This window comes from Branchiostoma lanceolatum, chromosome 2 (assembly GCF_035083965.1).
Source record: "Branchiostoma lanceolatum isolate klBraLanc5 chromosome 2, klBraLanc5.hap2, whole genome shotgun sequence".
In the NCBI taxonomy this organism is placed as follows: Eukaryota; Metazoa; Chordata; class Leptocardii; order Amphioxiformes; family Branchiostomatidae; genus Branchiostoma; species Branchiostoma lanceolatum.
Window position 1 is genome coordinate 4,917,556 of NC_089723.1, and position 15,129 is coordinate 4,932,684.

The 15,129-nt window shown below is 41.6% G+C and overlaps 1 protein-coding gene across 1 annotated transcript in view; it reads left to right on the plus strand.

Moving 5' to 3' along the window:
- Window positions 1–15,129, plus strand: part of LOC136427224 (cysteine-rich motor neuron 1 protein-like) — a 56,990-nt gene that overhangs the window by 26,205 nt on the left and 15,656 nt on the right. The window contains exon 3 of the mRNA XM_066416005.1: window positions 12,981–13,176. Coding sequence (XP_066272102.1) covers window positions 12,981–13,176 — 196 coding nt within the window. The remainder of the gene's footprint in view (window positions 1–12,980; window positions 13,177–15,129) is intronic.

Sequence of the window (15,129 nt, forward strand, 5' to 3'; positions counted from 1 at the left end):
GGAAAAACAAACGGAACCGTTTTACCTGTTGCCGAAGAATGTGGGCATACTTGGCCGAAGAGTCAGCGAGACCTATTTAGCTTTTCCCTTTGAAAGGCTCAACAAATGTTTACCGGACTTGGGACAAGAGTTAAAAGGTTCCCATTTTCACACCTCGCATACCTGCCCTACTAGAACAGAGGCTACTTCAGCAGTGCCATAAAAGAGCATAGTTCACTACCACCGGCGGCATTTTGTGGGAGTCGTGTCCTTTTTGTTTCAACCCTTGGCTAAAAGCCTTGCCCTCCCTGGATCTTGAAGAATGCTGCTGCTTGTGTTGAAACACAGGAGCCTATATGTGGTTCCCTGACAAATCATTTCAGTTAGAAGTGTTCAGTGTTTACAAAAGCAAGAGTTTCTCTCTTGAGGCTGATGTTGTGATATTTCAGAGGGAAAAGGTCTTTCATTTCTTCATTTCCCTCAAACTCAATCTGCCATTTTTTCTTCATTTCAATGAGAATTGCCTGTGTTTGTAAATGTATACCAGTGGGTTTCCTGTGAGTAATAACGTGATGGTATTTCAAACTTTAATTTTAAAGAAAGATTCTTATATTTTTTTCCTGAAAGCTCACAAATAAATCAAGCTTCTGGCAGCTCTTCCACTGGTCAGGCCCCTAGAAGGCCCTATCAGCCCCTGGCAGTGAAAGATTGGGTAACACAGGCTAGGTCACAAATGACCATTAATGTACAATCAAGTATACCTGGCAATTTCTCATCTCAGTGCAGTGAAAAGTGTGTTTGCCTATTAGTAAGTGGCTCTCTCGCAAGCTGATTTTGCAGTCTTAGAGTTAATGTACAAACGAAAACATAACCTTCTAGATGAAGGTAATAACTTTTCCCTCTCCTCTACTCTTGTGAGATAATGAGCTCATAAGTGCAGTCAGATCCTGGACCCAGTCAGAAACCATCACGATATTGCCCCAAGGATCTGCTTGGAGATTTCATAAATGTACAAAGCAATAGACTTGTTCAATTTGATTCTCATCTCAGTGAAGTGATGAATTGTGTAGGTGGCTCTTTCACGAGCTGATATTGTGGTACAGAGTACGAATATACAATTTTCGCCCACCTCTCGCAAGACCATAAAATGTACAAACCAGTAAACATAGCTACACTTATCATCTCAGTCAGTCAGTGAATATTGCCTGTATTTGAAAAATCAGCACCCACAAACTTATATTGTGGTACAGAGTACAAACGTACAATTTTCGCCCACCTCTCACAAGATCATAAATGTACAAACCAGTAGACTTTAACAACTTATCCCCCCTCATGTGGTGAAAACCTGAGGACGTCCCACAGTTCTACCCCATCCCACTTCCCTTCTCCTTCCTGTTTGGATCCGAGAGGCTTCCCCTGCTGAAGAATGTGGATATTGTGGGTAATTTCATGGTGCTGAGGCCTTGGTGGGAGTGCCCATCTATTTAGACTGCACCCTGGTGGGGCTGTCTGGGGACAGGGCAACATCTGTGCACTGAAAACACCAGACCATGCAGGAGTGACTAACAATATACACAAGTAGCCTCCTTAGCAGGCTCTATGGGTCCGACTTTCCAGGCCCTGTAAAAAAAGGTAAAGCAGGCATCCTCAATTGAGGTGAAGCATGATGCTTTTTCAAGTAGCTAGTGGTAGTGCAATGTGGCTTCGCCACGGCTCGCGTTTTTTGCCAAGCACAAAAAGAAAATTTTTGAAACCTTGACTCACTGAAACGCTATTTCCTGCGTAACGAGGAATTACTCAATAACGCTTAACGTTGAATTCAGGATGACAAATAATGCTTAACGTTGAATTCAGGATGACAAATAACGCTTAACGAGGAAGTAAAACGACCATTAACACTTCACGATTAATATACCGATAACGCTTAACGGTAAATTCAGGGTGGCCGGTAACGATTAATGGTGAATATAAAATCACTCGTAACGCTTAACGAAAAAGGGCATGCAGACCCTCATGTATATCTATATAGGCTAATAGAGTACTCTACATGTATTTACAGAGACATTTCAGTAGCCTGTAGTCCAGCCTTCTTAGCTTTAGTCCGCTCTTGACTTCAGGCTTATATTTCAGTGCCTCCGTTGAAATAATATTTTCCCGCAATCCTTTCATGATAACATGAGGTTTACAAAGACTTTCTTGACCAGTGCCTTTTATATCTCTGCAATAAGCCAAGAAATAACGAACGACAAGTAAACTAGTAGACAAAAAAAGGCAGCAGCTTTTCGAGCTTTGCTCCACAAGTCCACAGTACTGTAAACTTCTGCTGCTAATCAGCCATGAAATAGCAAATAGCTGCTAACTATTTTACAAACTCGAGGGGACAAAGGAAGGTGACTCTACATCATTAAAAAGCCATCTGTGGGGCCATAAAACCATTGTACAATGGACTTCATGAAGTGGACTTCATAATCATTATATGAATTCGAAAGTCTGTTGACAAGTATCCTACAGTTATGCTAATCCTTGCACGCTAAATGTAAACGTAAACGTCGTATGGTTTGATGTTACATCGTTGATCGATTTTAAATGGTAAGATACCAAGTTATACACCCATGCACACTTGTATCTGAAACCTGGTCTTGTATTCCCATGGTATCATAAGGTACATACATGTACTGTAGAATTTTGCCGCCAATTCTGAATCTAAAAATCTCCATTCAGATTGAGATTAGCAACTGATTTTCACATTGTATTTTTCATATTTATTGCACTGAAGAAGCAAGAAGCAAGCCGTGCGAAGTCCCCTACTAACGTATTGATCGGTCAGATTCTATAATACATGGCTTTAAAAGGAACATGAATATTCTATAGTGGTGCCAGGGCTGGGTCTGCTTTGCTAAAAATATCACTTCAAATCAGATGAAGATGTCAGTGGACCAATTATCACACTGGCGCCACTCCTATTCTTTTGTTGGAGAAGAAATATATGTAAGGATGCTTCATGCAGACAAGAATGGAGGAAGGAACAAGCAATGTGGGGTATAGTCAGAGCTAGGCCACCCAGCGGGGTACCTTTTTATCATGCCCAACATGTGTGGAACTGACAGTGCCTCAATGGCCTGGTTTGTTCTACCTGAACTTTATGGGCCGGATCTGTCTTCAGGCGAGCTGAATCACATGGCAAGAAAAGGACCTTGCGTAGCACCTTTCACAAGAAAAGGACCTTGCGTAGCACCTTTCACTTCTGTCACCTTTTGCGGAATTGTTGCGGGGGTTTGTCTGGGACGGGGCGGGTCTGATTTTGGCACATGTGCGGTGAAAAATGGAGCTGTCAGTTGTGAACTCGAACGTTAATAATGTCGGGTGAAAGAAGTCTCCCCCCCGACATGTTATGAACCAAAAACTCCATGTGTGTTCTGTCTGGACTCTTTCTTCGCTTGAAAGGAACGTTAGAGAAGGTATTGCACACGGAAAATGCTCTTTAAGCTTTCTCTATGTCCTTTGTTGTTTGCGTGGAAGCCCTCATCTGTTTTGAGAGGCTGCTTTTCTCCGTGACAAAGTGCGGGGGCACGGTGGGGCTACGGGCCCACCTTCTCTCGCACAATACCCTAACAAAGTTGTCAAAGGAGGGAAAGAAATTCTCAATGATGGAGCTGAAAAAAGGGTTTCTTTCCACCTATTTACCCCACTGGGCTCTATTATGTTGTGCTGAGAGGCTATTCTTTGCCGCCGCATTGTGCAGTATGGTACGTTTGACCTGGAGCAACGTTGTTAAAAGCACATAAAAAGTCGTCGTGCTGAATACAAGCTTAAGTTCAGACAAAAATGTCTGTTATTCTACACTGTTGAAACAATGGAGGAGGGATGTGTTTGACACAAGGGTAAGCGAAGCATAAATGGCTGGTGCTATTTTGAGCCTTCGTAACCACAAAACATACAATATAAACACTGAATTGATAGTCTGAATATATTATTTTTCTGTACAAACCAAAAACCTCTCAAGTGTCAATTCTTCCAATCGCTCTGTTAGAATCTCTGCTGAATTGATAGGTATTGTAGCCAATGCGGCTTTTTGATGTATTAGGGGTTAGGTCTTGTTACTGAAAGTAACTTGAATCGTGCATGAAGAATGCCACTAGTTTGATCCATAGAGATTCAAACCCAGGGCCTCAGAAAGAGCAGATCTATCATTTGCTAGAAAATGCTATCATCAGTTATTTCATGTCAAAAAAAAAGTAAATGTCTTTTCTGTGTCTAAAGAATGATTGTGAACTTGCTGCGTTCAACTTTTTTTGCTCTGAAAGAATGAGAGATTTGGACCCTGTGCCTCAGAAAGTGCTTTTCTATCATTTGCCAGAAAATGTCCATTTCATGATCATCTGGGGTGAAAAATAAGTCAGTGGCTATTCTACATGTATGTCAAAGAAGGTCTTGCAAATTTCCTTGGTTTGACTTTTTTTCTCTGGAAGAATGAGAGATTTGAACCCAGGGCTCCAGGAAGTGCTGCTTCATCATTTGCTAGAAAAGATATATCTTATCTGGGCAGACTGGGGTGAAAATAAGTCAGTGGCTATTCTACATGTATGTCAAAGACGGTCTGCAGATTTGCTTGGTTTGACTTTTTTTCTCTGAAAGAATGAGAGATTTGAACCCAGGGCCTCAGAAAAATGCTTATCTATCATTTTCTGCTTCTAGAAAATGCTTTTTCCATGCCATGTGAAAAGTAAGTCAGTGTCTATTCTGTATTTGAGAATTGCTGGGTTTAACTTTTTTCTCAGAAAGAATGAGAGATTTGAACCCAGGTCCACAGAAAGTGCTTCTCTATCATTTGCTAGAAAATGTCCATTTCATGGCCACAGGAGTTTGCTGAAGCAGGAAATGTGTGCTGACAGGGTAAGCCTGCCCCCTGGACGTCCTGTCACAAGCCTGGCCCATACATCTTCTCCTGCACTGTTGTTCAGGGTAAGAGGAGAGGGTTATGTATTCAGCTCATTCTGATCAAGAGTACATCTGTAGTATAAGACAAGGTTTCCTGAACTTACTAGAACTGAAATTAAGTTGAAGTTGAGATGAAAATCGAACACTATAAACATACAGTGCTGGCTTTGAATGACAACTGTCCCCAGCAGAGGAGTTTGCCATCGATAGAAAACGTCACATCCAGCTTCTTTGTATATCGTCTTCAAGTCTTGTTTTTTTCACAATACATGAGACATACATTTTCACAATTAATCTTGGCCAACTTTAAAAGACACATAGAGACACATGTCCCCTAGTATTCTCTATAGAGTGGTACTCCTACTATACTGTGTGCATTTTGATTTGCAATTGGTCAAGGTCAAGAGGTCAGCAAGGTCAAACATGACTGTAACAGCAGTCCTCACTTTATGACCTAGAGTTTGAATTTCTTGTGTCATGGAAGGGTACATACAACTTAACGTACAAGCCAATGGCTTCACAGTCATAACAGAATGACTCTTGAGAGCAAAAGTTGAAGACATAGGATCTAACACCTGAGTTTGTTCATCGATGAACTCTTGTTTGAGTAGAGTAGAGTAGAGTAGAGTAGAGTCTACAGTCAGGTAGGATTCTTTGAGAACCATCAACAAGGTCAAGCCTAGCCTGGGTGCCATTCTAGTTAGTTTACAAGGGGCTCCCATACTCTCCCCTAACGTATAAGCCATGGCCTGATTGAACATTCTTTTAATGTAGCCATTTAGCACCAAATTTGTATTGGTTGTGGGGGTAGGCAGCAGGGAGAAGGTTAAAAGTCTGTGTCCTTCTGTGCCGCCCACCCCAAAGCCCAGTGTTGCCCTGACATCAGAGGGATAAGCACATTTTCATGGTGGCTCTCTCAACTAACAGGGAACAGAGCCTGGCATGAATAACCTATCCCCATGGGGTGTCTCAGCTATTCTTCATGTGCTAAATAGGAGCAGGTGGGATGGACACTTCTGATCCTGGGTCCCTCTTGCTGCTAGCCTGGAGCACAGCCTTCTTAGGTCCACTTTACACCCATCTTTTTGCGGCAACGGCTATTTCCCACTGTCAGGACACCACTGTTGCGACGTCTTTAGACACACCACCCGCAAATCTGGCAGGGCACTCTTTACACGGGGTTCCCGCTGTCGCCAGTACCATTGTTGCGAAAAGGTCAATGTTAAGTGGGCCTTACAGTTGTAGCTTTGGTCTGTATCTGTATGTGTGTAGCTGGTATAACCGCCCTTCAGTGTAACACTCCAGCTTCCAACTTCGCTATTTTGCCAACAATAGTAACAGTGCTCAGTTTTGTTGGCAGAGTAGCAACTGACTGGTTGCTAACAAGTCCAGAACTCCAATACTTTGATGCCCCTCCCCCTCCCTGGGGCTAGCAACCCCTTCCAGTAAAAATATACCCTGCTACAGAAACAGCAAGGAAACTTGATGACCTATGTGCCACTAGGTACAAGGTGAAAAACAACAACTTAGAAAAAATTTCCCATTGACAGAAGCATTATAAGAATCCTGTCTATAGTGACCACCTGTTCACATAGACCAGTTGAGCTATTGGTACATCTCTACACATATAGTTTTGATGTTTAGCTCTGGGAAGTCACTGGGTGCATACAGCGTGCTGCATGTTGAATCAATTTTCCGGCTTCGCTGACATCTATTTGACCCAATAACCCCATTGGTCTGACAACTGAATATTGAAAAATATCAACCCCAATAAAAGGTTACTTCAATATAAAATCGACCTGAAGCATCCGATAACTTGACACATATGCAAGAATATGTCCCTCTGACCTGTGATTGTTGGACCATAGCTGACAGGGTGGTTATCACTTGTATTGAAGCTAGGCTGGTAAAGGCAGATCTTAAGCATGCAAAAGATACCAACTGTCAAGAACTTTGGTGGTCATCTACATCTAACGTTACATCTAGATATGATAATGATGATCTACATCTACATGTATGTGTCAACGTTGAAATTAAGAGGGAGGAATACGTAAACTAAAATCATACACCATACTTAGCCTCCACCAGGCTCTCCTACGGGTGTATGGATTGTAGAAATTGGCAGAAAAAGGAATAATTAGCCAGTAGAGTCAGTCCATGGTGAAAATCACGGAGCCTGCAAATGAAACCCTGGCAAATATTCTCTCTATAGCCAGCTTAGTTAGTCTGGTAGAGACTACACTGTACCAGTATTGCCAGTATATGGTCTACACAGTATTTTTGTAATCTGTATCTCTAATGAAGAATCACTGTACAAAATGTACTTGTTACTTCCATACCAAGTTATCAAATAAACTTATAAAGGTGAATATCAACATTATAATACATGGCAGTAATATTGTCTTTATATTTCAGGTCTCCATATACAGTACAATGTTACAAAACAGAAACTACTCTTTCCAAGAGATGACTTGAAATTCGGTGGATAAAAATGAGCACCATTTATCATGACATGTGTGAAGCCAATCTGAATTTCACAGTATATAATGTCGGGTCAAAGGTCACACCTGTAGGGAGGCATTTTTGATACCTGATATCCCTGTCACCAAGGACATGTGTCAGAGATGAGAAATTAATGAGGCAAGGAAGAAAAGAAACAAGATAAATGTATCTTTAACTGTTAGAGGCTCTAGAGTTCAGGACTGTTCTGGGATGGAAATTTGCTTCTAGGAAATCTAGCCAGGATGCCAGACCTTCAATATCTAAAATATGATTGATATTTCGAGATTAGGGGTCTGGTATCCAGGCTAAAGAAAGCTGAATTTCTTGACATGAAACTGATGAAAATGTATTTTTGTTAGCTTAAAATGACAGATTTAAAAACAAAAACTAACAACATTAGGCTCCCAAACAATGAGTGGGACAGAAAAATTTAAAGCTGGAAACAGCCTTGCTAGATTTACAAATATACACGAAAATGATAAATTTAAATGAAATAGATTGTAATTATCTATCTTATCTATTCAGTTATCTATTTACTTGCAAGCTTTTTGATGCAGGAGGATCTAAGTGTATATTTATAAGGCTTCATGGTGGCTGGTGAATGGTAGAGTATGCTTGATTCATTCTGACAAGCGGGAAGGACAGTAATAAACTGTCATTAGTGTCAGCTGATGTGCACAGCTTGCTCTCTTCCTGGTCGCACTGGGGAGAGGATACTGGTAACCATGATTGTAACAGGATTTGTCCGTCAAAATTAAAGACTGGCCAATGAAAAGGTCTTTACTTCCTGCCAACAAACTAGTGGTAACGGTACCCCACAATATCCTACATGTAGGAGGGCCTGCATGCTCTTTTCTGTAGGGCATAGGCAGCCTATTTTTATTTCCCGTAATTCATAGGGAAAGCCATCTTAGTCACGTAATTCATAGCGGGGCGACCTTGATTTTAGCATAATGCGTAGGGGGATTTTCTGAATTCATTGTTTTAAGCGTTGTCGGGACCCCCCATGCACACCCTCATGTAGTAGGGGATAGCCTGGATGCCAGACCCACCATGCTAGAGGGTAAACCCTTTGGCCAAGGAAGTAACATGCCTCTAATTCTAAGATCTTGTTGCATGGGGTGTCTCAGGGTCTAAACTAAGTTTGCTTACCAAGTCACTATGTTTCCTTTCTTTCTAGATCTGGTCAGCTTAAACTGGTTATTGATTGAGGCAATGCTCATGTTTGAAAGCTGCTGGGCATTATTAGGTGATCAACTGTTATTACTGTCAGCTGAGCACAGCTTGTTTTCTTCCTGATACTGTAGATGTTGAAATTTTCACATTGGATTAATGTTCACAGTGTCATCTTCACCATGAACTTAGAATCTCTGTGAAAATACTTGTCATGATTTCTGCCTGCCTATCCCCTTGTTTCAACCTCGAGCGTAAAACCTTTTTTGAATTCTCCATTAGGAGTCCCTATATGCCAAATCAAATACTTGCAAACTTAAAGACATTTACAGTATCACTGGGGGAAAGGATGACCACACCAGTGATGGTAACTGAATTTGTCCTGCAAAATTAGAACCAGGGAAGTTCCCACCAACAAGCTCCTAGCAGAGGACATGCACTACCACTAAAATACCTCAGTAGGGGACCAATCTCATAGCCAGGGGCTTTGACAGAATTGGTCAAATCTGGAGCTTCCTCTACAGAATGAAAAGACGAAGAAGGTTAGGCCTAGTATACTACTGTAATTCACTTCAACTTCATGGTAGCAAAATTTTCATGGTGTAAAAAAATTGGACATTTTCACTGGACTTTAACTTCACGGTGGCTGCAAGGGATTTACAGAACGGATGACATTGTGTGAAAGAATCATAAATGATTACAACAGGCGAGCTAATTCAATCCAAGGCCGTAAACCCACCCCCGAGCGGGCTAGGCTGTCTGGGCGGTCGGGCATCACTCCAAGCACCGTAGATGGTATGGTTTCCAGGCTAGTTTTTCAACCGCTAGCTCAATCTTTTCATTCGCTGGTAGTAAATGAAAAGATTGAGGTGATTGAGTGAGCAGTTACTTTGGAGGATGGCACCCAGGCTAATAAGCAAAACCTGAAATGTGGAAGAACATCCTCCGATTTGACAAGACACAGAGTGACAGTTACCACTGTCTGTAGAGTACAGGGACCACACAGTAGGTTGCTTTGGTAGCAGACATGGCAATAATGCTCGGATTGACTGGCTCATCTCAACTTTCATATGTTCCCAATACACAGTGTCATATAGCTTTCAAAAACAGATAAATATCTCAGATAACGATTGTCCCCACACATTATACATTTTTCCTATGCATGGCTCAGCTCAAAGCTGGAACCTTCCCAGCTACTTCCTAATTAGAAGTAGCTATTAAAGGTCCTGTCTTGTTAGAGTACTGTAAATGCAGAAATGTTCGCAGGGATTTAATTTCACGGTAGGGAGAAAATGGGGTGTTCGCAATGGTTTTGAGTTAATGTTTTAAACATTACTGGCTCTACATTCACACAATAGAACAGATTTTCGCTGTGGTTTTAAGTTTGAGTTCACCGCAAAACTGCGAACACAAAACCTCTTTTCCATCTGGAAAAGCCTTGTATCCAGGTTACACATAGTGATTACTACAGATTAGTGGTCTCTAGTGTTATATGACAGAATGAGTCTCTCTTCAATTATCCCATCTTGAGATGCCATTTTATGTTGTAAGGCTGGCTTATATCTGTTAGAAAGTATTGTGGGTTAGGATGGCTGTATCCAAAAGGTCTGGTACCCAGGTTACACATTGTGATCACTACAGATCAAACAAGCATGTCCAATAGGATCCCAGGATTGCAAGAATTAATTACAGGATTTACTTCTGCTAATCTCAGCGCTGTTGTCAGTACATCAGGGTTTGTAGGAAATCTCTTCATGGTGTTTGATCAAAGGAAACAAACATTTAGAGACCTCAAAATGTCTAATACCATACAATGTACATGTCATTCTCAACCTGCTAGTACTCTATATATAATGGTGATATTATGTCTAGTAACAACCATGAAATCCTCAAGAACAACAATGGCTGATTTGATAACAAATAACAGGTTTTGCTTTTCTCACCAAGCCTCCACGTCGCACAGCATTATGAGTGATACCACATACAATGTACATGTATACAATCTGTTTTAAAAGTTACATTGTACTTTGATTAAGTTACCAAATTTGGTAGGGGTAGCCTAGGTGCCTGGATTTAATTTGCTTGTTGGAACAGAAAAAAAATCACCCCAAAATCTGAACTTTGTTAGTGACATGAAACTCCTAAGCTAAAGATGACAGATTTAACAACGAAAATCAAAACATGGGTTCTCAAGCAATGAGTGGGATGGACAAAAATTTAAAGCTGGAGACAACCCTGCCAGTAATGCACAGGGGCTCCTATTCTCCCCCATACCAACTACATGTAGTTTGGCTATATGGTACAGGCAAGGACACATTCTGATACACACACAAAGCACCCTGCAGTTGTTAGCAGACAGGCAGCCCTGTCAGGTCTAGTTAGAGAGGGGATGTTGTCAGCGGGAGCAGCGGGCTGTGGGTGGTAAACTTGTGACTCAAATGAGCTGGATGATAGGATGTGGCGTCCTCGAGAATAGTGGACTGGACAGTCACAATGGGGGATAACCGATAAGAGTACAATGTACAATGGGGACAGGCGCAGGCTTGAATCAGGCACAGGAAAAAGTCCTCTCTAATCAAGGAGGCTTCCTCAAAACCTCTTAGTTTGCGTGATGATAAAAGTTCTTTGCTCTAATTGGCTCCAAGGCAAGACTAGCCTGGATGCCAGACTGTTTCCAGGGCCTATACAGGCCAGCTCCTAGCCTGGATGTCAGGCTGTTTCTAGGGGTTACACAGGCCAGCTTCTAGCCTGGATGCCAGACTGTTTCCAGGGCCTACACAGGCCAGCTCCTAGCCTGGATGTCAGACTGTTTCCAGGGCCTACACAGGCCAGCTCCTAGCCTGGATGTCAGGCTGTTTCTAGGGGTTACACAGGCCAGCCCTTTGGATTCAAGTCCAACATGCCCCCTAGGAAATTTTACTTGTTTCTTAGGTCTAGCTCCGGAGCCTACGCTGTTTCTAAGGGCCTAACTTGGGGGCTGTGGTAAAATTTCCTTATGGGGCTAGCCTGGATGCCAGACCCCCAATCTCTAAAATATCTATTGTCCACACAATTTTAGAGATTGGAGGTCTGGCATCCAGGCTACTTGGGGGCATCATGTCCCTGGAGCCACGGAGCTGGCCTGTGTAGACCCTTGAAACAGCCTGGATCAAGGCTAGATGGGTCCAAGCCATTGGTTGTTCTAATAGGAAGAGAAGGGGCTAACTTGTGGTAAAATTACTTTGGGGCATCATGTCCCTGGAACCAAGGAGCTGGCATGTGTAGCCCCTGGAAACAGTCTGGCACCCAGGCTAGATGGGTCCAAGCCATTGGCTGTTCTAATGGGAAGAGAACGATGAGCGGATGACCTGCGGAGGTTTCACAAATCCCAGATTTGCTGCAGTTTTCCCACGTAATCCCCTAATCCTCCTCACGTCCCATTCCTGCCATATTCTGCAGTGACATGGTCCATACCAGGCAGGCTTGCCAAGGGGATGTCATTCTTGAGCATTATGTTCTAACATGTACAATGTAGTTACAGTGTAGTTTGACAGAGTGTACCTCCTGCTTAGTTTTGATCAAAATGTCTGTGACTATCAGATCGGTGAAGTTTCTCATGACATTTTAAAACAAATATCATATTGTATCTATTCTCAGGTTCTGTATATCTTCGATGGGTTATATGGATATCTGAGTTTGAAATTTGTTTGATTCTCCAAATGTCCAGTGTTGAAACAATGTCAATTCCTATTTCCATCCTATTTTGCAGTGATAAGGAATGTTCTTCTTCAGCCTTACTTTCTAACTTGTAACCAGATGTACAGAAAACTTATGGCCAACTCCTATCCTAAATGTATTTCACAGTATATAATGACCAGATGTACGGAGTGTTACAGTGATATGGCCCACACCAAGCAGCTTTGGCAAGGGAAACGACTTCTTAATACTTCTTACCAGATGTGCAGATAACTTTTACCTGTTACCAGAGAACCAGAAGTGACCAGACAGAGTATTAATCTATTCCTCTCCTATTTTACAGTGATATGGCCCATACCAAGTGCCACTTACACTTGTTACTAGATATACACATGTACAGAGAACTTAAAAGTGACCAGACTGAGATTTAATCCCTGTTCTTCTCCTATTCTACAGTGATATCATATGGCCTACACCAAGCAGTCGTGCCAGGGCGATGTGCTCCTTACACTTGTTACCAGATCTAGATATACACATGAACATAGAACTTAAAAGTGGCCAGACTGATAATTAATCCCTGTTCTTGTCCTATTCTACAGTGACATGGCCCACACCAAACAGCCTTGCTGAGGGGATAAACTTCTAACACTTGCGACGTTATGTATATAAGTGTACAGATAAGTTATACTGAGTATCTCTGTCCTATTCTACAGTGACATGGCGCACACCAAGCAGGCGTGCCAGGGCGAGTGCCAGCACACGTCGTGTTCGGCCTGCAGATACATCGACCCCGAGCCGGAGTGCCAGAAGTGCGACACCAACGACTTCAGGTGTATCCGGCGATTCGGCAAGTGTGTGCGGAGAATGGAGTGCAGCAGAAACAAACACCCCTGTAAAATGGATCCCAAGGTAAACTTGAAAATCCTTTCAAATCTTCCCAGAAATTCTCATAGTCATTTCAATTGGCAACCCTCATTACAAACAATACAACAACAATGCGACTAGAAATCAAAACTTTTTCTATAGCAGAAACAAACACCCCTGTAAAATGGACCCCAAGGTAAACTTGAAAATCCTTTCAAATCTTCCCAGAAATTCCCATAGTCATTTCTATTGGCAACCCTTATTTGAATACAATACAATGTGTGGAGAATGAACTGTAGCAGAAGGTGTGCTTTCACAAATCGTGACTAGAAATCAACACATTTTCTATCATGGAAACCTGGCGAAATGAAAAAAATTAATTGAACGCAAGCCAGTTTAACTCAGTGAACTCAATGAACAGTTGAGCTACATGTACTCTTCCACTGGCAGATGTTATGTACAGTATTTACAGGTTCATTGTACCAGGGAAATCCCCTAGCTCTTTTCAAATTATACTGTACAATCAACAGTGGACCCCGCCTTCTGAAGTTTAGGACTCCTTTAACGTCCAGTACTGTAAGTTGGGTGAGTGACAACAGCCGGGATTCAAACTCATGACCCCTTGGTCCAGAGGCATGGTACCTAACCACTGGATTTATGATGTACACTACTTTTTATGCTACTTGGACACTGTACAAGATTACTTTCTTTGACTTTAGAAAGACACAAAAATGTTGGAAATCAAATCAATCAAATCAAACCTCGTTCTCCTGTCCTATCGTTAGTCGCAGATGCTGTCTGAATTGACTGACGGTTTCAAAATTTTATCCAGTTGCTTGAGTAACTATTTTTGGCAAATCAATTTCTATAGTTAGTTTGGCTACCAAATGGTGAAAAGTTAGAAGTCAAATGATGTGTAAGAAGAAGTTCAACCTGATTTCTGAATGATAGTTGATAGGAAAACAAAGTCATTATAAAGACACAATTATGTCAATCATGTACACTAATAAACAGGGAAGCATTCCCTTTCATGTTAAATGTCATTGTGATAAAAAGCTTTGCAGAATTAATGACTTCCCAACATGGTTCCATTGGCATATACATGTGGAAAATGAGTTTCCTAATTCTGAGTGACCTGTGTTTACAGAAACCAAGGTTGAACAGATCATGACATTTCCTACTTGTACTTAACACAATCTAACGCTCTCATAAATCTACCTGTAGCAACAAGGTAACTGCTGCAAATGTTGAACTTTCGTATTGGTTAAATGTTTTGGCGGTAGCCTCTTCACCGCGTTTAAAACCACTACGAAAATGCTTGTTCTGTCATTTGTCTGCCTACCCCCTTGTTTTAACCGTGAACTAAAAACCATGGCAAACACTCAATTTTCTTCCTTCCACAAAATGAAATCTGAGCAAACGTTAAGGCATTTACTACTTACTCTCTAAGTAGCTAATCTTTAACAGCTAATCTCAAGAAAGAAAGAATCATACTGCCTTATAATAATCATATCAAAGAAGAAGAATGTTTATAAGCAAAAATTGATACATTATATTGTAAATTGAATTACATGATGATTTGTCATCCATCTGTTAAAAGAGACTGCTGTTGAAACTGCAGGCTTGGGACATATAGGTTCACTGTTTTTTTTCTGTACTTTTGAATAGCCAGCTGAGCCTTCTAACGATTTAAGTAAACACTGTGAACTACGGGAGCACATGCCAAGGGGCAAAAAGAGTCACAACAACATACATGGTGTACATGATGTGTTTCCCTCCATGAAAACTAACACTAAGAGTTAATGGGGCTCACTGGGTCATGTGCTAAAGCCTGTATACACCTGTTTCTCACAATGTGCGCTCCATAGGATTGTGACCCACAAATGTAAACTTTAGTGTACACCACTACTAGAGTGGATGGGAAGGGCTAGTAACCCTTTAAAGGAAACCCAAGCAATATTAGGGCCCAAAAATCGGATTTCGAAAGTCAATTTATTT